General features: G+C 36.7%; 4 protein-coding genes across 6 annotated transcripts; 3 read left to right on the top strand and 1 right to left on the bottom strand.

Moving 5' to 3' along the window:
* Positions 1-1,722: 1,722 nt before the first annotated feature.
* On the top strand, positions 1,723-8,925 carry poglut2 (protein O-glucosyltransferase 2). Its single transcript, XM_055216141.2, has 10 exons — positions 1,723-2,143; positions 2,687-2,892; positions 3,046-3,251; positions 3,378-3,455; positions 3,529-3,701; positions 4,923-5,160; positions 5,521-5,730; positions 6,056-6,145; positions 8,289-8,393; positions 8,758-8,925. Exons 1-10 carry the CDS (start codon positions 1,965-1,967, stop codon positions 8,773-8,775), a joined length of 1,503 nt encoding a protein of 500 aa, XP_055072116.2. The 5' UTR covers positions 1,723-1,964; the 3' UTR covers positions 8,776-8,925.
* Positions 8,926-9,863: 938 nt separating this feature from the next.
* On the top strand, positions 9,864-12,018 carry tex30 (testis expressed 30). Of its 2 annotated transcripts, XM_055215838.2 has the most exons (5): positions 9,865-10,009; positions 10,161-10,397; positions 10,489-10,540; positions 10,917-11,128; positions 11,275-12,018. In XM_055215838.2, the coding sequence occupies exons 1-5, from the start codon at positions 9,995-9,997 to the stop codon at positions 11,431-11,433; spliced, it is 675 nt and encodes a 224-aa protein (XP_055071813.2). In that variant the 5' UTR covers positions 9,865-9,994; the 3' UTR covers positions 11,434-12,018. The 2 variants fall into 2 exon arrangements, with proteins under 2 accessions (XP_055071814.2, XP_055071813.2); XM_055215839.2 differs by lacking the exon at positions 10,489-10,540 and having other exon boundaries at positions 9,864-10,009; positions 10,161-10,323.
* On the top strand, positions 11,688-16,720 carry rmp64 (ribonuclease MRP subunit p64). Of its 2 annotated transcripts, XM_055215836.2 has the most exons (10): positions 11,688-12,076; positions 12,324-12,478; positions 12,612-12,700; positions 12,776-12,904; positions 13,081-13,158; positions 15,214-15,575; positions 15,666-15,730; positions 15,827-16,062; positions 16,225-16,252; positions 16,315-16,646. In XM_055215836.2, the coding sequence occupies exons 1-10, from the start codon at positions 11,866-11,868 to the stop codon at positions 16,405-16,407; spliced, it is 1,446 nt and encodes a 481-aa protein (XP_055071811.2). In that variant the 5' UTR covers positions 11,688-11,865; the 3' UTR covers positions 16,408-16,646. The 2 variants fall into 2 exon arrangements, with proteins under 2 accessions (XP_055071811.2, XP_055071810.2); XM_055215835.2 differs by having other exon boundaries at positions 16,225-16,720.
* Positions 16,721-19,980: 3,260 nt separating this feature from the next.
* Positions 19,981-23,034, bottom strand: LOC129451383 (uncharacterized). The gene has a single exon (XM_055214435.2). The coding sequence runs from the start codon at positions 22,963-22,965 to the stop codon at positions 20,134-20,136; it is 2,832 nt and encodes a 943-aa protein (XP_055070410.2). The 5' UTR covers positions 22,966-23,034; the 3' UTR covers positions 19,981-20,133.

Here is a 23,034-nt window from a genome sequence, read left to right as displayed (position 1 = left end):
GGTCCTAGTGTGTCCACTGCTGTTCCTCGGGTAGTTTTTGGTGTATCCATTTTGTTGTATTTTACTTGACTAAATTTCCAAACTCACTATTAAAAACAAACTGCCATGCGTTAAGTCAAAAGTTCACTGGGCGCTGCACCCATCGGCCAAAGAAGATCACCTGTTTGGGTGTCATGATATTTTAGACAAAAATATATATTTTTAAATTATTATTTCATTCCCTTTTTTTAACAACATGAAAACACTATTCAAACATGACATTAAAATATAAATATAAAAAATGACAGACATTTCTTGGGGGTGCTGGGCGGGTGCTATGGATATTATAGCTGGAGCTACCTAGATCCTCCCTGGCGCTGCCACTGAGTCCACTGCTCACCCCTCGCTTTTGAAATGCATAGAGAAACTGTGGTAGCCACCACAAGAAAAACATGTTATTGACGTATACAACTTAGCAAAAAAGTAAGTTTTTCCGTTAAGGGCTTCTGTAGAAACATGGTGGCACAAAATGGCGACTTCCACATAAGGGGACCCTCTGTATATGTAGATAAAAATGTCTCATTCTGAGCTAATAAAAACAAAATGGTTCATTATAAAAAGGTATTTATACACCCCTGATAATATAGTTTTGTATATTATTTTGTCAAGAGATCCTTTTAAAAATGACACACTGCACCTTTAAGGTTCACAGTGTGGGGCAGAAACTAGGTTATAGTAACTAGTTACTGTAATAATATTACTTTCCCTGGTAACTGGTAGTGTAATTAATTACCAAAAAAAAAATAGATTAGATATTACAGTTACCATCCAAAAAGGGCTAGTTACTAGTTACATGTTTAGTTGTGATGAATCCTAGATCCTCACATACAGAATGTTTTTATTTTTGTAATTTAGTTTTTATTCCAAATCATTTATTTACATAGTCATCATAATCATTTTATAATCATTAGTTATCCATATAATTGTTTATTTGATTATTCAATATTATTTTTATTATTATCAATGTCATTATTATAATTTTTATCATTATATTATTGTTTAGTTATTCATTCATTATATTTATATATTTTATTAATTTCATTGTTGTTCAATCTCATGAGCTGTCCTGTCTGTGTAAACAGAAATAGATAAAGAGAATCATTGAGAAAAGATCATTGAAACATGCAACTGAGATTGTCTATCAATAAAACACTGTTCCTATTTTACCATCATAAACTTCGTCTCGTGTTTGGCTTGTGATCTTCTCTAGCTTTGATCGATCAGCCTCTTAACTGACAAAAGACTGTTTAACAAGTTAGTAAATTTATATTTTCTGATGGGATGACGTCTGGTGCTGGGACCTGATCTAACAGTTGCCATCCTGTATAATGCCCAATCTCTTTGACCTGTAACCAACTCTGAGCATTTATCAAAAGCACTGTATCATTTTACCAAGAAAAAAAACCTGATCTAAATTTTCAATATTTTCAACATTTGTCTCACAGAAATAACCGGTCGATCGATGATGTGCCAAACACGCGCAGGCGTTTAACATCTTCCTATTAAATAGCCAATCAGCTTCTAGTAAATTACACACGCGGCGAGAACGACCAATCACATACACCCTGGATTTGTTGCACGTTTGACTTAATCCAGCCGTGCGCATACTGATCAGCCTATGACATCAAAGCACCGCGAGAGCGTTTCGAAACCTGGGCTCTTGAGTCGCTCTCGCAGTCATACGCATACACTATTCTGCGGCTGCGCAGCGCCGCATGAACTCGAACACGCCTTCTCCCTTAAAGCTCAGCATAACTGAACCAGAAGAAATATCGTTGAATGTGAGTGTGCATCATCATCAATGTTTTATGCGATGTTTTATTAAGGTCTTAAGCGCGTTGGGTTGACATTATTAATGAAAACACCCAACTGTCCGATAATTTAAACCACATACAAATATTGAACTTCGTCCGCCCTCCGTTAAAATGCTACGAAAACTTTTGCTGCTCTTCATACATTGTATCATTCTCATGACGCGGAGATCAAAGGCAGCGTCAGTGCCCAGCGCGAGCAAAACTTTAATCTGGGGTCCTGGACTGGAGACAAACATTGTTGTCCCTGCTCGATTCTTCTTCATACAGACTGTGGACACCACCGGAAGAAAGTGAGTGAGCTGCTCCAGCTGAAAGTGATGTGGTTGATTTGGTTTAGCGGTAAAAGGTCTGCAATGGAAGGGAAAGGTTGTGGGTTCAAACCCCAAAAGAGTTATGAAGTTACATTCACAAAATAATGGTTCCAGTTAGAACCCCAAAGAGATTTACACCCTGATGATGATATTGCAGAATCCCCACATTAAAAAGTATATGCTTTAGTATTTACTATAGTATACTGTATTAAAGTTCCTAGATACTTAAGTGTTTTTGGATGTTATTGTTGTGAATATTAAGATGTACTACAGTATTAACTGTAGTATCATACATTATATGCCAGGGGAATTCCCAGGACAGCCATTCTTTAATTTTCACATAAGGCGATGAATCTTCTCAAATTAGTTTGGAGTCACATTTCATCCATTTACATGAAGGCATCAGTTTACTCATTGACACACATGATACTTTCTTCCTCTGTAGCTGTTATCCACCTAACCTTAAAGAAAAACATGTGTCTGTCTGGCTAATATCAGTCATCTTGAATGCCCTATCCTCAGTTTCACAACTTCTCCTGGGGAGAAGACATTTGAAGTTCAGATTACATCTCCAACGGACCCGTATGCCAGAGTCTGGGTTCAGATTTTAGACCGGAATGATGGATCCTTTCTGGTTCGGTATCGCATGTATGCCAGTTACACAGATCTGCACATCCAGATTCTGTTAAAAGACAAGCCTGTGGGGAGGTCACCATATGTGCTCAGAGGTAAAGAGAATCAGTTTTGGTTTCATGATTCATCTCTGTAGAGGTGAACAGAGTCAAATGGTAACCTTTCTGCGACAACCTTCATATATATTTATGTCTTTAACCTCTGTCTCTCTATCTTGTCATTCTGACTCTCAACTTCTTTTTATCCAGGTGCAGTGTATCATGAATCATGTGACTGTCCAGAGCCCAGTGGTGCATTATGGGAGAAAAACATGCACTGCCCTGACACTTTCTCTCAGATAGAGAGCGATTTATCTGTCTTCTCCAGTGTTGATCCAGACCACAATGCAAAAGAGATCCCTCTGCGCTTTGAGAAAAGACATAGCCTGTGTCATTATACCATCAAAAACAACCAGGTACACACACATTGTTAGTTTTGATTTCATTGGGCAGTTAGCTACTATTTATTTTTTTCCGATGTTTTTATGAATAATGCATTTGTGAATCTGGCTTCTGGTAAGTGCTTGTATATTCACTGTTAGGTTTATATAAAAACATACGGCGAACATGTTGGATTCAGGATCTTCATGGATGCCTTTCTTCTTTCACTCGCACGTAAAGTAAGTTTTAGTCCAATTTACAGCTGCTGCAAATGAGCATTTATGCATTTGAATTAATGAAAAATATTTGAAGGTCAGGCTTCCAGACATTGAGTTCTTCGTGAATTTGGGGGACTGGCCCCTGGAGAAGAGGCGCGCCTCAGAGAACCCCAGCCCAATTTTTTCATGGTGTGGATCCAATGACACACAAGACATCGTCATGCCGACCTATGACCTCACTGAATCCGTGTTGGAGACCATGGGCAGGTAAAATAACCCAACCAAGATGTTCGTAGATGTAGCAAAAACAGATTTCTAAGGAATTACCATGTAGTTACACTTACAGGTACATTCCACTTTTTTTGAAAATAAACTACTTTTCAAGCTCCCCTAGAGTTAAACATTTGATTTTTACCTTTTTGGAATCCATTCAGCTGATTTCCGGGTCTGGCGGTACAACTTTTAGCATAGCTTAGCATAATTCATTGAATCTGATAAGACCATTAGCATCCCGCTGAAAAATAACCAAAGAGTTTAAATATTTTTCCTATTTAAAACTTGATTTGACTAAGACCGACGGAAAATTAAAAGTTGCGATTTTCTAGGCCGATATGGCTAGGAACTATACTCTCATTCCGGCATAATAATCAAGGACTTTGCTGCCGTAACATGGTTTCAGGAGGGGCAATGATATTACAAAGTTCCCGAAACTATTTTCTGCTGCTGCGTAATATCATTGCGCCTCCTGGAGCCATGTTTCAGCAGCAAAGTCCTTGATTATTACGCCAGAATGAGAGTATAGTCCTAGCCATATCGGTCTAGAAAATCACAAATTTAAATTTTTTGTTGGTCTTAGTACACAAAGTAACTACAGTAGAGTCAAGTTTTAAAAAGGAAAAATATCGAAACTCTTTGGTTATTTTTTAGCGTGATGCTAATGGTCTAATCAGATTTAATGAATTATGCTAAGATATGCTAAAAGTGATAGCGCCAGACCCGGAGATTAGCTGAATGGATTTCAAAAAGGTAAAAATCAATTGTTTAACTGTAGGGGAGCTGGACAATGAGCATATTTTTTAAAAAGTGGAGTGTCCCTTTGATTCCTTATAGGGCTTTTCCATTTAAATAAACTAGTGCTAATGTCAAAATATATTTAATTATATTGTGCTAATTTTAAACAACATATATAAGTTCATAGTTTTTTTAAAGGCGGAGTCCACGATGTTTGAAAAACGCGTTGGAAAAGGAGACAGGCTGACTACCAAAACACACTTATAGCCAATCAAATCAAATCAAATCAAATGCCGGGTTGCGTATGTGTGGGGCGGGTCTATCAACAGAAGGTCCAGATTCTATTGGGGTAGGGGCGTGTTTGTTTAGGTGGTTTCAAATATCAACATTGGCTTTCAAACATCATGGACTCCGCCTTTAACTGTATATGTTGTATATATTATATATACATACATTGTATCTTTTCAACTGTGACAGAGTGAGTCTGGACATGATGTCTGTTCAGGGACACACAGGCCCAGCATGGGAGCAGAAGATAAGTCAAGCGTTTTGGAGGGGCCGGGACAGCAGGAAAGAGCGCCTGGAGCTGGTTAAACTGGCTCGGGCGAACCCTGCAATGCTCGATGCTGCCTTCACCAACTTCTTCTTTTTCAAACATGATGAGAGTCTTTACGGGCCCATTGTTAAGCATGTGTCTTTCTTCGACTTCTTTAAGGTAAGAGAGCCTTAAGCAGGTATTATAGATGAAAACACAGGGATATAATCCCTCATGATTACAGTCCTTTTTTCACAACTAAAAGTGATAAGAAGGATAAGGAAGGACTAATGGGATGAAGTGAACAGTTCATAAAATTAAATTCAACTGGTCATGTGATCTTAACATACCACTTTGCTATGAATAAAATATTAATTTCTAGGCCATTGATATTGACTACATAATGTAAATGTTTGTGTCATTGTAGACAGATTTATAAAAAGTGCTAACCATTTCTTGAGGTTAAACATTAGTGGATTTACTGTACCTTCAAATATGCCACCAACTTAATGTCATTTTGATCTATAATTTTATTTACAGTATAAGTACCAGATCAATGTGGACGGGACCGTAGCGGCATACAGACTGCCTTATCTGCTCGCAGGAAACAGCGTGGTGTTTAAACACGACTCCATCTATTATGAGCATTTTTATAAACAGCTCCAGCCGTGGGAACACTACATCCCCTTCAGAGCTGACCTCAGTGATCTTCTGGAGAAGATCCAGTGGGCTAGAGACCACGATGAGGAGGTACATGCTCCCCATTCATGCCTGATGTGAACTTAAAGACTGTTTAACAGAGAACTGGTATAATAAATGATATACGCAGAGATGCTGTAGCTATAAATTAGCATTTTTCATTTTTAAATCGGTAAAAGATTCAGATGTAGGCATGTGGTGATGCAATAATGTGAGTGAGACAGAGGTACATTGGTTCACACAACTGTGGGGTTACAAATGTGATAAAAAGCAGTTGCTTAAGTAGTTAAACATTAAATTATTACAATTCTGCCTTTCTTCCTTTTTCTTTTTCTCTCCCCTTCTATCTCTATGTCTCTCTCCCACTCTCATCCAGGCTAAGAAAATTGCCCTGGCAGGTCAGCAGTTTGCTCGAACCCATCTGATGGGTGACAGTATATTCTGTTACTACTTCAAACTCTTCCAGGTAATTGTTTTTATGGTGACATTTTTTCAGTTTCAGTACTTTATTCTGGCATGTGTGTTGTGCTGGTGGCAACACTCAGAGAAGAGGTCACTGTTTTGCTGACACTCTTACTTTGTTTTTGCTTGTAAGATTTTTTTCTTTACTTTCTAAGTGCAGTTTCTTTCTGCAGTTACTCTACACCTATCAGTGTTTATATCTTATCCTATCTTGATCTTCCATCTTCATTTAAGTTTTATGTGTTGAGTTCAAAGCCATAAAATACACAGATCAGATAACATGTCTTACCGTCTGCACGACACACGCACACACACACACACACACGCGCGCGCACACACAAACACACACGCATGCACGCACACTGGTTTCCATGTTTTGTCGGGACATTCCATACATGTAATGGTTTTTATACTGTACAAACTGTATATTCTATTCCCAAACCCTAATCCCAACAATCACAGAAAACTTTATGCTACTTCACATTTTCAAGAACCATCATTCTGTTTGATTTATAAGCTTGTTTCCTCTTGGGGCCTCAAAATGTCCCCATAAGATCACAAAAATACTGGTATTCCTATCTTTGTGGGGACACTTGGTCCACACAACGTGATAATTACCAGGTAAACACACACACACACACATTAATTTAACTGTGTATGTTGAATCAAAGATTAATACTAATTATCAGTGATGCATCATTAACCATATAATTCCTTAATTTTTGTGTAAATCTCCAAGAATACATGAATTAATTATTAGACTTGAGGGTAAAATTAGATCACTCGAAAAGGAAAATTCCACCATTTAATTTGTTATTTAAACCCATATAGGGGCGGTTTCCTGGATCAGGATTATCTTAATCCAGGACTAGGCCTTAGTTTAATTAGGAAATATAGTTTTAACAATCATGCCTTACTAAAAACATTACCTGTGTGCATTTTGAGGAAAAACAAAGGGCACTGGTGTATTTTAAGATATGTAAGTGCAAGTTGTTTTCAGTTTGGACAGCTCTTAAAAGTGTTTAAATCTAGGACTAGTCTAATCCCTGTCCGGGAAACCGCCCCATAATGTTTTATCTTATGTGGGTCACAAGTAGGACGGTTACAATTTACATAAAAGTTAATAAATTTTTTATTTATTTTAGATAAACACAATTATTGCACACCTTTAGAAAAACAAGGGCATATTTAGTACAGTACATTTATTTGTACATCCAGCATTTTTGCTCTGCTTTTACTGTTATTTTCAAATTACATTTTTTATCATTTGAGTTGTATCAGCTTTATTATTTTTATCAAAATAATATCATCATTATTATCTAAGGTGTAGTTTAGGGTTCTTTACATTGTCGCTTTATAGTGATGGTTTCTTTTTTATTTTTCACATTTCTGAAAAATATATTTTCTTTATAGAAAAAAAACTTTAATATTGTAATGTGTTTTAATTTTATGCTGCAATGGCAATTTATAAACTATTAAATTAGTAATCAGACAATTTGTGTCAATGAATGAAGCACAGAAAAGAAAGTATGATAATTTGCATGACAATTAAATTGTCAAAGAAGAAAAAGACAATTAATTGCCATAACCGTAATTATTTATTAGTCAGTTATTCATCAGGCAAAATTTTATAAACATGACAGCCCTAGTGACAAGAAATTTTGCAACTTAAAACATATTTGTGGGTTTGCAGATGTTGAACACGGTCCCAATTTTCACTCACAGTAGTCAAGTACCCCTGAGGTCATAATTCCGAGAACTTTATGGTTTTCCATAACCACAGGCTGCAAACATTAATCTTTAAACACACATTCTGACCTTAATGCACTTCTCAGCTATAAACCTTAAGGTGTGGAAGTGTTGCAGGTCAAAGCCATAGTGGCTACTTGAATTTTATGTGATTTTTTTATGCTGATAACGAAACATGTTACATTACGCTTTTTTAACCCTGAAATACCTAGCAGTTCATTTAAAAAAAACCTGCAAAATGTGTACAATTTTAACTGAACGAACGCGGAAAGGATACTGCTTGGGGATTTGTTAATGACTCTTAAGATTTATATTGCATTTTTTTTCTTCTAGTCATGTAAATTCACTATGCTTTTCTCTGTGTGTGTGTGTGCGCGCGCGTGCGTGTGTGTGTGTAGAAATACGCTAAACTGCAAGTCACTGAGCCTAAAGTTCGAGATGGCATGGAACTGGTGGAGCAGCCAAACGATGATCTGTTCCCATGCTACTGTGCAAGGAAAAAGGTGTGTATGTGCAGGCATGCCAATAAAATCCTGTAAATCTGTATACTAACTGTTGGACAAAATGCTTGGCACAATAAAATAGAGATAATGTGTTATATGTTTTACAGTATATCTAAATGACCTAAGGTCTTACATTTACAGTAGTTTTTTTAATTGAATTAAAGATTTAATCATACTGGTAATTTACATTGTCATAATGGGTACACAATCAACTGTAGCAACATCAAAACATTGCTGTTGATAATGCAGAATATGTTTTGGTCCACAGAAAAAAAGACATTACCGGTATGCAGCATTAGTTTGCAGTCAGTTAAAACATATGTGATGTTTGTTTTACAATTTGCATTGTGTTCTTTCTGTACAGGTCAAAGATGAGCTGTGAGTGACCTACTTCATTATTAATATCAGGATGGATTCACATCAAAGAATGTTCTTAAGGGCACATACTTTTTTACATCAACCATCTTAAATCTGCAGTTTCTTTTGTGTATAATGTTTTTTCCTCTTTCTGTATTAAATATTTGTTTCTACACTTTTGCCTGTCTGGATTATATTATACATCATAACATAACACATAAATTATATGTTAACCATATTTACTTGTAAAGAAACACCTGTCATCATTGCTTTGCACAAAAAAAAAAGATTCACAGGCAAGAATAAGATTGCACCTAATTCAAACATGTATTGGATCATTAAGAACTTCAATGGGAGATGTTCAATTGTTGTAAAAAAGGCTTTAGGGTGCCTGAGAAAGTCCAGCAAGTGCCATGACCATCTCGTAAGGTTGATTCATTTTTGGAATCAGGGCACCACCAGTGCAAAGCTTATTTAGGAATGGCATCAGCCAGTATGAGTGCATCTGTATGCACAGTGAGGCAAAAACTTTTGAAATTGTCTGGTGTCATGAAATGGTTAAAAGGTATGGATTGGACTGCTGTGGACTGGGGTAATGTAATTTTCTCTGATTAATCCCCTTTCCAATTGCTTGGGGCAGGCATCAGGATAAAGCTTGTCTGGGGAAGAAAAGGTGAGCACAACCATCAGTCCTGTGTCGTGTCAACAATAAAGTAGACTATCCTAAAACCATTCATGTGTGGAAGGAGTGGACTCACAATTTTGCCTGAGAAGAGCCCTGAAAAAAGAATGGTACAAAAATATCCTCCGAGAGCAACTTTCCCTTGCCATCTAAAAAACAATTTGCTGACTTAATCCCAGTGAGAACTTGTGGTCATTTCTTAAGAGATGTAGCGCAGAGTCTTAAAAAAGAAGGGTGAACATTGCAAATATTGACTTTGTGCATAAACGTAATGTAATCAATAAAAGCCTTATTATAAACAGCGCTTATGAAATGCTTGTAATTATACTATAGTATACCATAGTAACATTTGACAAAAAAGATAAAAACACTAAAGCAGCAGACTTTGTGACAATTAATATTTGTGTCACTTAAGTTTCAAAACTTTTGGCCACAGTTGTATGTACGTAGATTTTCAGAGGCGCATGTTAACTCCTCTACACCAGAGGGCGCAGTAAGCAACATAATTCATCTGTACATCGACGTTTCCCAACTTCCACGCTGCAAGACTTGCTTCTACTTAATGGAGTTTTCAGAGGTACAGTTCTCAATAGACATATTCAATTTAGTTAATTTGTTGAAGAGTATGAAAGTACCTATACTAGAACACACATTATTTAGGACCGACAATGTTGCATGTCACGGTTTTAACAGTTAAACTTTTAAGAGATTGTGTTTCAATATTGCAGGAGAATGTCAGAATCCCGTTCGAGCAGAAACAGCTGGACGGTGTGTTTACCGTGCCCGCTGACGTCAGCGCGGGGTTTGCAGCCGTGGTAATGACGCACGGCGCGGGGGGAGACCTGCACATGGCTCAGCTGGAGATCCTCGCGCGCGTTCTGGCGCGTTCAGGTGTTCTGTGCCTGCGCTTTACATGTAAAGGACTAAACCTAGCGTACAGGATCAGAGCTTATAGAGCTGTTGTAGTAAGACTAATTCGTCACATGAATTTATTTTTAATTTTCGTAATGTATTAATATTTGACTAATTGTCTGATATATTCTTAATAACCACCAGGATTACTTAAAGACTCATGAGAGGTATACACCAAACAGTATTTTCTTGGGAGGTAGGTCACGCAGTCCCACACACAGCGGCAGTTTACCGGACAGGGCTTGGTCTAGCCCCAGACTAAAATATAAATGTAAAGGTGTCATACTGAAAACATATTGCACTGGCATATCTTAAAATATACCAATGTCATTCTTTTGTCTCAAGATGCACACCAGTAATGTTTTTGTAAGGTATGTTTGTAAAAACTAATTAACTATCTAATGTAATAAGGCCTAGATCCTGGATTAACCTAAAGCCTGTTCAAGAAAATGCCCAAAGTTAATTAAAAGGGGAACTGAAAGGTTATGAGGTGTTATTTTGGTTTGTTTTTCTCAGAAATGTTTTGCCTCTGTTTCCTAGAAAGCTGTAAATGTATGTTCTTTCTATTGTAGGTCGTTCTATGGGTGCACGTGCAGCCATTGCAGTGGGTCGATTTATGTGTGAGGTGCAGGAGGATGTAGTGCAGGGTCTTTTATGTTTGTCATTCCCACTGCATCCACCAGGACAAACGCACATGCACATTCAGCGGAGCCAAGACCTCCGTGCATTGTCCCACACTCCTGTGATGTTTATTTCTGGCACTGCAGATAACATGTGTGAACAGGTAAACCTGGATATGAAATTTTAGCTGGTGTGGGAACAGTGATCTATGAAGTTGTTCTTGTTAAACCTATGGCCCCTTTTTATCCTGTTGTTTATTGTAAGAGCTTTATTGCTTTTTAAAAACATCCTATGCTTATTTTTTTCCAGAAACTTTTGGAAAATGTTATGAAGTTAATGCAGTGTCCTACTGCTGTTCACTGGGTCAGGGGTGCGGGCCATGGACTTACAGTCAGGGGCAGGACAGAAGAATCAGTCCTGGAGGAAGTCAATTCACAAATCATTGCATGGATAAAACAACATAAATGAGACCATACATTTGATGATGATTATGACGATGACTGTTATCTATCTTTTATATATAACTTATTGATGTATGTATTATCCTTCCTAATGTTTTTTTTTTATTGAAATAAATATTGTTGCTACTAATAATACTAATTTACCATATTTTATTTATATACTATTGTAATAGTACATTTGTTCATAATTTAATTGTACACTTGAAAAACAAGAATTGTGTGAAATGCTCGCTTTTAAAAGTCTTTGCTGTTAATAGTAACAATTTCAAGTTTGTGTAAAGATGTATTAATACAGAAGTATTACATAAAATGAAAATTATTTAATGAACGCTTAACAAACACATAATAACATTTAAACATATTCTAACAAATTTCGAGAAGAGTGAGTTACAGTTATACTTAGATTTTTGTTATAAGAGAGTAAATAACAGTTAAACAAATGAGCCATAATGAACTTGTTGGACATGTGGGCTATGCTGTGTATGTACCTTTAAGAGCTATGACGCGATCGTTCGAGCAAGCGTCTGATTGGCTGGTTGGCGCTCCTCGACAGACAACAGTAAACATGGCGCAGGAACCCTGGAATAAAGTTCATATTCCGTTTCCAAGCGCTATGTCTTCGTGTCGAGTCGAATTTACCGACTCAACGGGTACGTTTCGATGTTTTAAATTATATTATTATTACAAATACGGATAACGTTATACATTAAGCATGTCGTTTAGATGCAGCTGATCTGAACGCATGGCTCACACGTGTGCTTTATAAAACTCATGTAACGTTACAGTGATGCACGTGATATTTTACTTTGTCTGGGGCGATTTTGCACAATATATAACATTTACTGCTCCGTCTCCATCCACCAAGAATAAACATATATTTTTGTTGTGTTCTTGAAGGTGTCCTAATGGAATGTCTGCTTGCTGACTGTGAGAAAGTGTTGACACTGTTACGCAGTGAAGTTTTGCAGACAGAAATCCGTGTTTTGTATGAACTACTTTACGTCTTGAACAATAGCTTCAGACAACACAAGCCATTCCGGGCATTAAAGCAGGTGGGAACCCAGTGTCTAATAGTATAAAATGCACAATTATTCCCTGTATATAGAAGCAGGACTCGCAGTAAAGTCATATTTATACATGCAATTAAATCTGGTAACGTGTATAGCTCATTTGCATTGTGTGCAGGTTGAACAATGCATAAACCGTTTGAAAGAGATGAACTTACAAGCAGCAATAGAGGACCTGAAGGAACTGTGTCCAAAAAACATTCAGAGGTGAGGCGTTGGTTTATTGAATGATTTATGTTTTTGAATGTTCTTGTTTATATTTTTTAAATGGTTTCTATGTAGGGAAGCTGGAACAGAGGTTGGGGAGTGTGATGTTCCCAGTCAGCCCATGTTGGAGTGGCTCTGTCTCAAACTACTTGGTGCCTCCAGCTTGTTGGCTCGAACACTGGAGCGGTGCATGCAAGCATTCCTGTATCCTAAATCTTCATTAACCTGCATTTTTGCTTCATTAACCTGCAGTTTTGCTGCATTTTTGCTCAAAAACAGATTGCATTGTGCATGTTTATTAATAATGCTTTGATTTTGTAGTAACATGCACGGTAGTAATGTGAACTTTGCATAGCTGTGATCCTTGACTCCCCAGGTAGACGGACACGACAACACTTGCAGCTGGCCGAATTCATTGTCCTGAACGTGGTGATAACCAGCATGCTAAGTCGTCTGTGGTGAGTTTACCTCTTATGGGTATAAAATGGTTTGCTATAAATAAATATTTGAAGAGTTTGGTTCCAAAACGCGATAAACGCAATTTAAAGGTAGAAAAGAGGATATTTGTTTAATACATTTTTGCAATATTACTTGAAACTGTCTTCACTAAATGATAAAAGACTATTTATTAGGTGCACTGAAAGTATTAAAATTAATATATGTCATCTGTGCATAAGGTAGGGCCTTAAAAACCCAGCCAATCGTTGACGAAATCATCGCGTCAACGATTGGCCCTCTGGCTAGTCAATCACTGCCATTACGTTCCTTGTGAGAGACGTGCACGCTCCAGTAACTTTACACGAGTGACGCATGCGCTTGTTTCGGTTTGTTTTCATTGTCCCTCCTGCTTTCCTCCTCGAATTTGCACCATGGAAGAGAAGAAACCCGAAGGAGGACGTAAAAGAAAGACTTTTTAAGTCGCTGAGAAGAGGAGGAAATTGTCAGAATAAGGTAATCTAACCAGAGTCGTTATTGGAGAAACATTTTAACGGTGGAGAGCAATGAAGGAACAGAGAGGTGTCAAGACAGATGCGCAGTTCGCAAAAATTCTCCTCGACAGGTAACAGTAATTATTCTTTCTTTGTGGAATAATTATTGTTGTACTGTTATTTATGTATATTGACGTTGTTCTTGTACTGTAGTTGTAAGGCAGTGACCAGTCTGCTACATGCTAGTTGAAATGGGAGTTGCGTCGACTGATCTAACTTTACGTCTTACGTGTTTATTATCATATCATTTGACATAATGAATCCACTGACGCGACACAGCATATGCCAGTGGTAAACAAATACTCATGTTTAAATACTCGTGCATGAGTTTTGGAAGGCGTTCCCTAGAAATGAGCTGTGAAGGAGGGATGCTGTTCTTACGCATGCGCTTATTTAAAAAACTCAGTAACAGTCTTTGGATTCTCAGTCGGTGGAAACATCCTCTATTGCGCCTTTTAAAAAAATATTATTGCCAAAATCTGTATTTTTTTCTGGTCAGTATTAAAAAGTAAATTCATAATTTTACCCAAAATCCAATATCCGCCATGTAATAATGTCATCTTTTATCCCTTTTTTCACAAAATGTGATAAACGCCACTCCTTCTTTTCTGCAGAATGCAATAAATCCGCTCAACAAATCACAGCGCACCATTCCAGGTATTGTAAACAACAATGGCGGCATGATGAATACACACAGAATCCTAGTTTTCTTCATTTACTTTGTACTTCGTGATCAACAAACAAACAAAAACAAAATAATACTTTGATAGCATTGATAAACCTGTGGTGGTTTTCTGTGACGGGAAAGAAATGTAAGCCATCAAAATCTATTAATTTATGCAAGAGGCACTCGGGAGACGGAAAATGTCGGCTGTTGCTTGTTCTCACACAACAGCATCAAGCTTCTGTCATGCTAACACATTGACCACATGTGATCTTATGAAAAACTTTCCATTATTTTACTCAAAGTCAACGAAAATGGAGCAGGACCAAAATTGTACAGCTGATTGCTGTGAAAAAAGTTAAGCAACGACATCCCAAGTATAACAGCAGCAATGACAGTGTTCTTAATATGACAAAGTAAGTGTTTTGATTAATGGCATTAATGTTTTTTTATCAGTGTATGCCACTAGTCAACTAAATGAATATAACATGGCAAAGATGAATGCACATTTATATATTGATTCAATAGATTTATAGCATTTTGAAAAATAAAACTTGGATTTATTTAAGCATGGATTTATTGCATTTTGTGGAAAAAATTATCAGTTTTTATAATAAATCTTTGAAAATCTAATTATGGATTTGAATTTTTTTTATGTTTTTATAACCTAAAGATGCTATGTGAAAGTATGTATCAGAAAATTGTGGTTTTCATCTTGTCACTTTCTTGGTAAAGAAAACACATTTTTACCCAAATTAGTCAAAATGGATTTAATTGCGTTTTGGAACCAAACTCTTCATACATACATACATATATATATATATATATATATTATATTTATGCATAATATTTTTCGCTAGGGTGTTCTTCAGAGGCATTTTGAGAGTCCTCATTCCCATGTACAGTAGAACCACTGAACTTATAAAGAATGTGGCTCAGTCTAAGCCCATGGCCTACCTGACAGACTTCACTCTGCCTGGGGACCTGAAAGACTTCCTGTTCCTGTCATACCCGGATCTGCTTATGGAAGATGACTCTACAAAACCTTCATGGCCCTCAAGAAGAAATAAAAAGTCCCAGTTTTCAGCCCTTACCAGACTGTTTGGGGACACAGAAGAGGAGGAGAAGGGAGAAAAGGACACAGAGATACAAGTATTCGCTTCTGGTCACTATAAAGGCTTTAATATGGACTTGGGGACAGCAATTTCACAACAACGCCCAGGTAATTGTGATTTTCTGACCTATGTGTTTATAGAATTCTGATATTATGAAAATATGTGATATACAATTATATTGGCTTGTAATTCTTCAGAAATCTCATCCTGTGGACTGGACATAAAGGCGATGCTTCAACAACCATGTAAAACAACAAAACAGGTATTTGGTCTGTTTTTATAATTTTGGTTACCATTACAACCAGTACCTGTACTCTTCTGATTGCTTTACTTACATTTTGGTCCAATCTTCTTAAAGATTGTGTCTCATGAACAACGACTAAAATTGAGCATCTCAAGCCAAGCTGGACTCTGTCAGAAGAGAAAGTTCTTGAACTCGGTGAGGAAGGTCTCCTCCTTCAGAAACATGACGGCCCAGCTGAAGGAAGTTATACATTGGTGCAAGAGCTATAAGTTTCATCAAGAGCGTAAACGGCTGTCCTTCTTATTCCTCAAGTGTTTGAGAATGGAAAGTCTGGAGGCTGATAGCATCAGGTACTGAAAAATTACTATTTATGTCTAACTGTCAACGGATTTGGTATTCTTGCTTTGTTGTGTACTCTTAATGTGAAATGGCACAGGTACAGTCAAAAAAACAATCACTCTTAAAATTAAAATGTATGAAATATGATGAAGTCATATTTGTTTTAACCCCAGGGTGGAGAAAAGATTGAAGACATTTAAGGTAAAAGTTCAAAAGGCGTTGATGCTTCAGAAGAACTCCAGTACCTTTGCTCCTTTTCAAAGATCTCGGTGGCACCACAGAACCTCCATTCGATCATTCATGGCACACTACAGAACCTGCAGACGAGGATCAATGTGTGTCAAGATGTCCTCTAAAACAGTTAAAGACTTGTTTGGTATGTCATTGAAGAACAAGAGGAACTGCAGACCAGTGGATCAAAACAAAGAAGTATCTGGACATAATGAGGCACCTACTCATGAGGAGGAAAAACTTCAATCACAGACTGTCATGCAGAAACCAATTAACTTAAACAAGGATGACATTGATGATATTTTTGCATCTATTGGATTTTAGTTCTTTAGTGTTGGAACACTAAAATAATGAATTATTTTTTTACATATAAAAATGTAAGAAAAAACGGACAACACAATCATGTAAAAACACAAATTAAATTCTAGCTAAAATCTATTACATTTCACATGTAGTCAATTCATATTTTGTCCTAATTAATTTTTTCTTAAACCCTAAAGGAAAATTCAATACAAGATTTATAAGTAGAACACTAGTATTTCTTGCATAACAATTTCATTAATGTAAAATATTTTGAACAAATGTACATGAAATTACAGATTACAAAAATGTGTGCTGGCCAAGTAGTTGTCTAACATGCACATTTAGTTTTCAAGTAAGAGTTCTAGTTTTATTCTGAGACCATGCCAATGAGGAAGTCGTCTTGTTGTCTTCTTGAAACTGCTGCACATGTCTGATAAACAGATTCAGAAATAGTCTGAGGTTGAGAAAATAATGTAAAAAAAGGTTTCAGTTGTTTCTGTTTATCAGTGTTTGCTTCTTTAACCTTGTTAGATGTTACGAAAATATTTTAGGGTCTGTTTTCATGGCATTTAAGTTGTTTATCTGATGTTTGATGATTGCACATCAGTAGGTTTACAAAAATATTTGTACATGTATACTTGAAGGTCTATAGCATGCGTCACAAAACTCAATGAACTTGGGTACTAGACTAATAATGGAGAGGTGGAGGCAGTGGCACACAAACAAAAGGAAATGTAAAAATGATTTTTTTTCACAACAGTTACCTTTGATATACAACTGCATAAATTATGCATAAACAGAGTTATGTTTGCTTATTAGTTTTTTTAAATATTAGAAAATTATAAATTAGGAAAATCAGGGCAACTTTAATTTTAATATAACACAGCAACATTTACTTTCAGCCTACGGCCCTCTGTCATGTTTGATTTTTGGTCCTTGGTAGGAAAAAGTTTTGGCACCCTGGTATAGACGGTTTTAGCAGTAACAACATAAACAAATGGCTTTCGTGGAACAAACGTAACTTCCGGTAAACTCCACAGAGTATTAATATCAACAGAGTCCTCTTAGAGTAGTTTAGTTCTGAAAAACAATTCATGGATCACCACTATTTGAAGGAAGGTTTTACAGCCGACTTTTTTGTTGTTAAGATTGCATACATTATATAGTACACATTTTAAACAGTAATGTTATTGTACAAAATTATGAATTTTGCCAAAATTGTGCAGCCCTATCATAAGGTATTTTGATATTATTACATTAAACTTATTAAAAAACTACTGAAAAGGAGCAAATGTGTTTGTGTTTTTCCCTATATATCTATTTTTTAAAGTTTGGAAACCCCTGATATGCAATATATTTGAATTAATTTTTAGTACTTGGATCATGTATAAATTTAACGTAAGGTTGGCCTACCATGTGTCAAAAAACAAATATATAATGGACTTTCAAAATTTTGTTTTACATGAGAAAACGTCATATTCATCTGAAACTTACTTTTATCCATTAAGCTGATGAGTTTTGCATCAAAAAGATTTTGTTAATCTTGCAATAGACGATGAATAATGACTATTCATAGGCGATTCATTGTTACATCTATGACTTACATTTTAAAAAATGACGATTTATAGATCCTTTCCCTTTTAGAGGCCGCTCGTATCAAGCCGTGAACAAGTTTATTTTAAATCGAGACATGCGGCAAGCACACTCAAATGTAGGAGCTCCTAAAACAAAATTTGTGTTCACAGGCGGGGAGCTTTGAAAAGCAGGAGAAAGCGTCACGTCCTGTGTTTTCCGGGTGTTTTTGATATTAAAGCTGCTCTATGCATTTTCGGCGTTTTTGTCAAACAGCGACCCCTAGAGTCGCTGGAGAATACTTGCAACTGTCGTAATTTCCCACTCTAGTACTCCGAAGATAATGTTTCACAATTTCATACAAATATTAGGCTACTGCATAGTCTACTAAACTACAGATGATGGTAATAGGATAATAAGAAGTTTATTCCAAGTGTAGAGTGCATATAATAATAAATTACCGCGTTTGCTAGCTTATAACGTTTTTACATGATTGCAGTTAAATCACAAGTAAACATTACAAAATGCCATGACAAATTTAATTGTGTACGTTGCATTATTTCATAACATGTTCGTTATAATGTCACTATACATGATTATTGCTATTTATCATAATAGTTTGCAAATTGTGCATGTTTACACTATTTACAACCTCTAGGCTTATTTATGTCCTGATAATTATGTGAGATATTGACAACTGTTGTCATGATAATCGCATGAGATACTACACGCAAGCGCAAAAACATACAACATAGACCCCAAACAAGTTTACAAATGAGAGATTTACTTACTAGTCCATCAACAAGATCGCCAGATCAGCATCCCATCCAGTGCTGTCTTTTAGCTCACGCCAACGAGTAAAAACCTGACCGAGTGGGACTCTTGTCCGGTTCCTAACATGGTCAGATTCTCTTTTCCTTTTCCTACTCTCTTCCGAACGCACTTTCTTAACTTTTAAATCGTTTAGCCTCACGTCTCAAATTTGCGCGTGCAGTTGTTGTTATAGGCTTGATCGACTTCATGCAGCGCTGCAAGAACCGACAGCCGGATGACGTCAAAGTGCCGTCTCGGATCATTCTCGCGGTACTTTGACGTCATCCAGTGGTCGGTTCTTGCAGCGCTACACGAACGTGTGTGACGTCGTTGCCGTAAAGCAAGTTGTGATTCTCGCGAGATTTGTCAGGGGCGGTTCTCTCAAGCTTGCATTGCTGGTTTTGCTAGCGGCGTCCTCCCCGAGCTTCAACAGGAGGATGATTCGCACTACTATGACTTTGTTTACCACCGAAATAACTTTGAAGCTGTTATATTAAGGTAAAATAACTGCATAGTGTGTCTTTAATGGACCCTAATGCAAGAATTCTTCCAATAAGTGGTGGGGACTCGGGACACACTTGGGCATAAAGCGATGGGGACTTCTTCCACTCACAAATTCCTGAAACAAGCCTTATATAACAAGGGAGTATGTATGTACCTAGATGAATGTTAAAAGGCAGTAGAATAAATATTTTCACATAAACAATACTGAACATATAGCTATCATTTAATGAAGTCCTAAACATAAGTTTTTAAACATTCAGTCCCATCTATTATTATTAAGAGCATATCTAATCCATTCGGTTTAGAACCACCTGGTTCAAGAACAGTTTTATCCCCACAACCATCTCACTGTTAAACTCCGTTAGGTCACTGTATATCAATTATGACATCATTATGCAGTTCTGTTGGCCTGTTTACAATCTGATCATTCTCCATATCATTACAACAATATTAAATAAATATTCAATTGTAATGAACAGCATGCCCTCGTTTCTTATACATGCTTACAGTGCATACTACCACAATTATTACATGCTGTTGCATATTCTTCCTTGTACTATCCATCCATCCAGTGTTGAAAAAATGAAAAGTGTTAAGATCCCTTTCAAAAAAGTAATTTTATTATTATGCGTTTCATTTAAATTGAATTTTAAGACAGTTTAGTTACATTTTATGAGTTTACACCACAACCTGTACCAAAATGCCTCATGCATCTCAGGGTCCATTGGCCAGTCCAAATAGGTCCTAGTTTTTACCAGTCGGGCCAATCTGTGATGGTAGGATAGCAAGTGAGATGGAATTTTTTCTAAGAAGACCAGGAGAAGAATGTCCCTCTGTTCTACCTGGAGCCTGTAGGTGCCCAACCGCATCTCCAAAGTACACCAGGTACTGCGGAGATAGTTACGACTGACAAGGCAAAGAGTTCGCCGGCTTGTATAAATGCTGTCTGTGATGTTTTCCACAATGTCTTGACCCAACTGAAAGTCACGACCGTGCAAACAGAGACGCAAGAATGGAGGTCCACGCTGCTCCAAGTTAGGAAGAAGTTTTTCTTTTACCCAGCACTCATCCTTACTGCTGTAGGAAACAAAAACATCGTAGCGGTACTGGCGTTTGACATCCATACGCAAAACCTCTCTGAACCATCCGCTGGCAATGTAATAGAACGGCATTATGTATTGTCCTGCAAACTGATATGACAACACTACAAAAATAAACAAATATAAAAAGGCAGAAGTTGAGATGAAGAGCACAAATTCAATATCAAATGAACAGTTCTCCTGGGTGTAATGAACAAAGTTCAGATGGTCAACTCCATTATCAGTTAAACACTGCAGGTCCTTCATGGTGGGCCCCTCCATAAGAACCTGTACCTGCCTGTTGCTCTTCACCCATGAGATCAGCCAAGCGTCATCACAACTGCATTGCAATTGCAACCCCATGAGATAGAGCAACTTTAAACTAGTGAGATGTTCAACAAAGTTTTGAAGAATTGTCACATCATTTTGTGGCATAAACATTAAACCGGTCAGTGCCTTCAGGTCCTTTGTCAGACTTCCATCCAAAAAGAAAATTCTGCAGTTTAGCAAGATCAGGGTTCGTAATTTTGTCAAATTTTGAAACATTATTGGCACATTTGGCTGTTTTGACAAATCAATGTTTTCCAGCCTTAAGGTTTTTAAATGAACAAGCTGATTTATTACTGATAAATCACCAATGTTGTCTGAAAACCATGATATGAACTCCAGATTAACAACTGATTTAACATATTTCCCAATAAACTCCTTGTCACAGATGATATATTCAGCATTAATTTGAAGTGTGACTGCAGATGTCAAGAGTGGACTGTCACAATCCTCAACTGTCACATATTGACCTTTGATTCGGAGATCAATACTCTGATTCAGTGTAACATTTCCAATAATCAAATGCATTGGTCTCAAGCCTGAACTAATAAACACATTACTCAGATTATACGGGATGCATCCAAATATATCAGAGAAATGCAGCGTGACCTGTGAAATATTTGGTGGGATGTTTAGATCTCCCAGAAGAAGTGTGTGAAGGTTAATAAGATGTCCAAATGAATTTGATTGAATTTGAATTATTGGGTTTTCTTGAAGATTTAGGACGATCAGTTCATATAGACCACTGAATGTGTCTTGATAAATGTAAGATAACTTGTTTCCAAATAGGTTTAAATCTTTCAATTTGTTTAATCCAATGAAAGCAAAATCTTCTATGCTAGAAATATTACTTGTAATTAATTCCAAATATTTAAGGTTCTTGAAACACATAAACTGCTGAGAAATGATTTTATCTATGTCATTGGAATTAAGAATCATAATAGACAACTGGTTGACTAACCGTGGATTGGACAAACAAAGAGATTTAAAATCATTTGATCTTAGCACATGTTGATCTACATCAAAAATTAAGAGGTTGCTGAAAATCTGAAAAATCAAATCTACATGTAAAGGCTTTACAATCTTAAAAATTAAGTTTTGATGGAGAGTAATGTCTACAATCTCCTTACAGTCTTCAGAAATATTTGTGGGCATGGTTGGCAAGTTAATCTCCCAGTAATACACAGTTAAATATTTAATAGAATATAACTTTGCTGCGTAACACAACTCATCAAGGTTAAGGTTATCCACAGTAAAACTCAACCTATCGATTTTATTTACTCCAATCATAGAAAGATCTCTCAGGAAATCTGATCTGAAACCCAATTCTAGTTCAGACAAATTTCCTAAAACGTTGAAAGCCCCTTTATCTATGTGCTCTATTGATCCCAAAATCAAATGTACCTCTTCAATATTGTATACAGTAGATATGTTACTGTTAGAGGAGTTGTAAATAGAGCAGTTTGGAAACTGAAGACTCTTTAAATCAACTCTGATGGAAAACACCTTTAGAGAGTTTAAATTTTCCAGTCGACACAGAATCTCAGATAAATCCTTTAAACAAACATTGTTTATGTCTAATCTCTCTAACTGAGAAATTGTATCAAAAACATTTGCTGCCATTAATGACAAACTATATTTTGCAAGATTCAAATTTTTCAGTGAAGGAAGGCCACTGAAATCAACACTTGCATTACAACAGCTTTTTGTATTGGCAATCAACTGTAATGAAGTTAATTTAAATAACCCAGTAAAAGCTTTTGGAGAGATCTCGGTAAAACATCCATCAATTTTAAGGTATTCCAGAGTAGAGAAGTGTAAAAATGACCCTGGAGCCAAGACACCAATATACTTCATATCATGATCCATCTGAATGCAGAGGTTCAGTAAATTTGATGGAAGTCCACGGAGGTCCTCTTTAATATCAGTGACACGACTGCAGAAGGCACAGTTTGTTTTTCCTTTACATGATGAGTCAACTGGAAATTCTTCCACATCATTGAACACGACACATTTTCCAGCAAGCCAAGAAAATACACATAAAGTCTTTAGAAACAATAGGAAGAATGCAAACATATGTTTCATCTTCAAATCACGAGTGGTTCATGCAGCTCAGTATTAATCTTCTGTTGTGATCATGTTGTTGTCTTAATG

The sequence above is a fragment of the Misgurnus anguillicaudatus genome, chromosome 17 (genome assembly GCF_027580225.2).
Source record: "Misgurnus anguillicaudatus chromosome 17, ASM2758022v2, whole genome shotgun sequence".
Lineage (NCBI taxonomy): Eukaryota > Metazoa > Chordata > Actinopteri > Cypriniformes > Cobitidae > Misgurnus > Misgurnus anguillicaudatus.
Note: the sequence above shows the minus strand (reverse complement) of the source record. Positions and strands in the feature narration are given on the sequence as shown.

What these genes read in the sequence shown, in the direction of transcription:
- poglut2 (XM_055216141.2), top strand. Translation starts at nt 1,965, where the DNA reads ATGCTACGAAAACTTTTGCTGCTCTTCATACATTGTATCATTCTCATG. An exon ending in TTCTTTCACTCGCACGTAAA is followed by an intron (nt 3,456 to 3,528) that starts GTAAGTTTTAGT and finishes AAATATTTGAAG; the next exon opens with GTCAGGCTTCCAGACATTGA. An exon ending in CTTTCTTCGACTTCTTTAAG is followed by an intron (nt 5,161 to 5,520) that starts GTAAGAGAGCCT and finishes TTTTATTTACAG; the next exon opens with TATAAGTACCAGATCAATGT.
- tex30 (XM_055215838.2), top strand. An exon ending in AAACAGTATTTTCTTGGGAG is followed by an intron (nt 10,541 to 10,916) that starts GTAGGTCACGCA and finishes TTTCTATTGTAG; the next exon opens with GTCGTTCTATGGGTGCACGT. An exon ending in CAGATAACATGTGTGAACAG is followed by an intron (nt 11,129 to 11,274) that starts GTAAACCTGGAT and finishes ATTTTTTTCCAG; the next exon opens with AAACTTTTGGAAAATGTTAT.
- rmp64 (XM_055215835.2), top strand. Translation starts at nt 11,866, where the DNA reads ATGAGCCATAATGAACTTGTTGGACATGTGGGCTATGCTGTGTATGTA. An exon ending in CATTCCGGGCATTAAAGCAG is followed by an intron (nt 12,479 to 12,611) that starts GTGGGAACCCAG and finishes CATTGTGTGCAG; the next exon opens with GTTGAACAATGCATAAACCG. An exon ending in CTGGAGGCTGATAGCATCAG is followed by an intron (nt 16,063 to 16,224) that starts GTACTGAAAAAT and finishes TTTTAACCCCAG; the next exon opens with GGTGGAGAAAAGATTGAAGA.
- LOC129451383 (XM_055214435.2), bottom strand. Translation starts at nt 22,965, where the DNA reads ATGAAACATATGTTTGCATTCTTCCTATTGTTTCTAAAGACTTTATGT.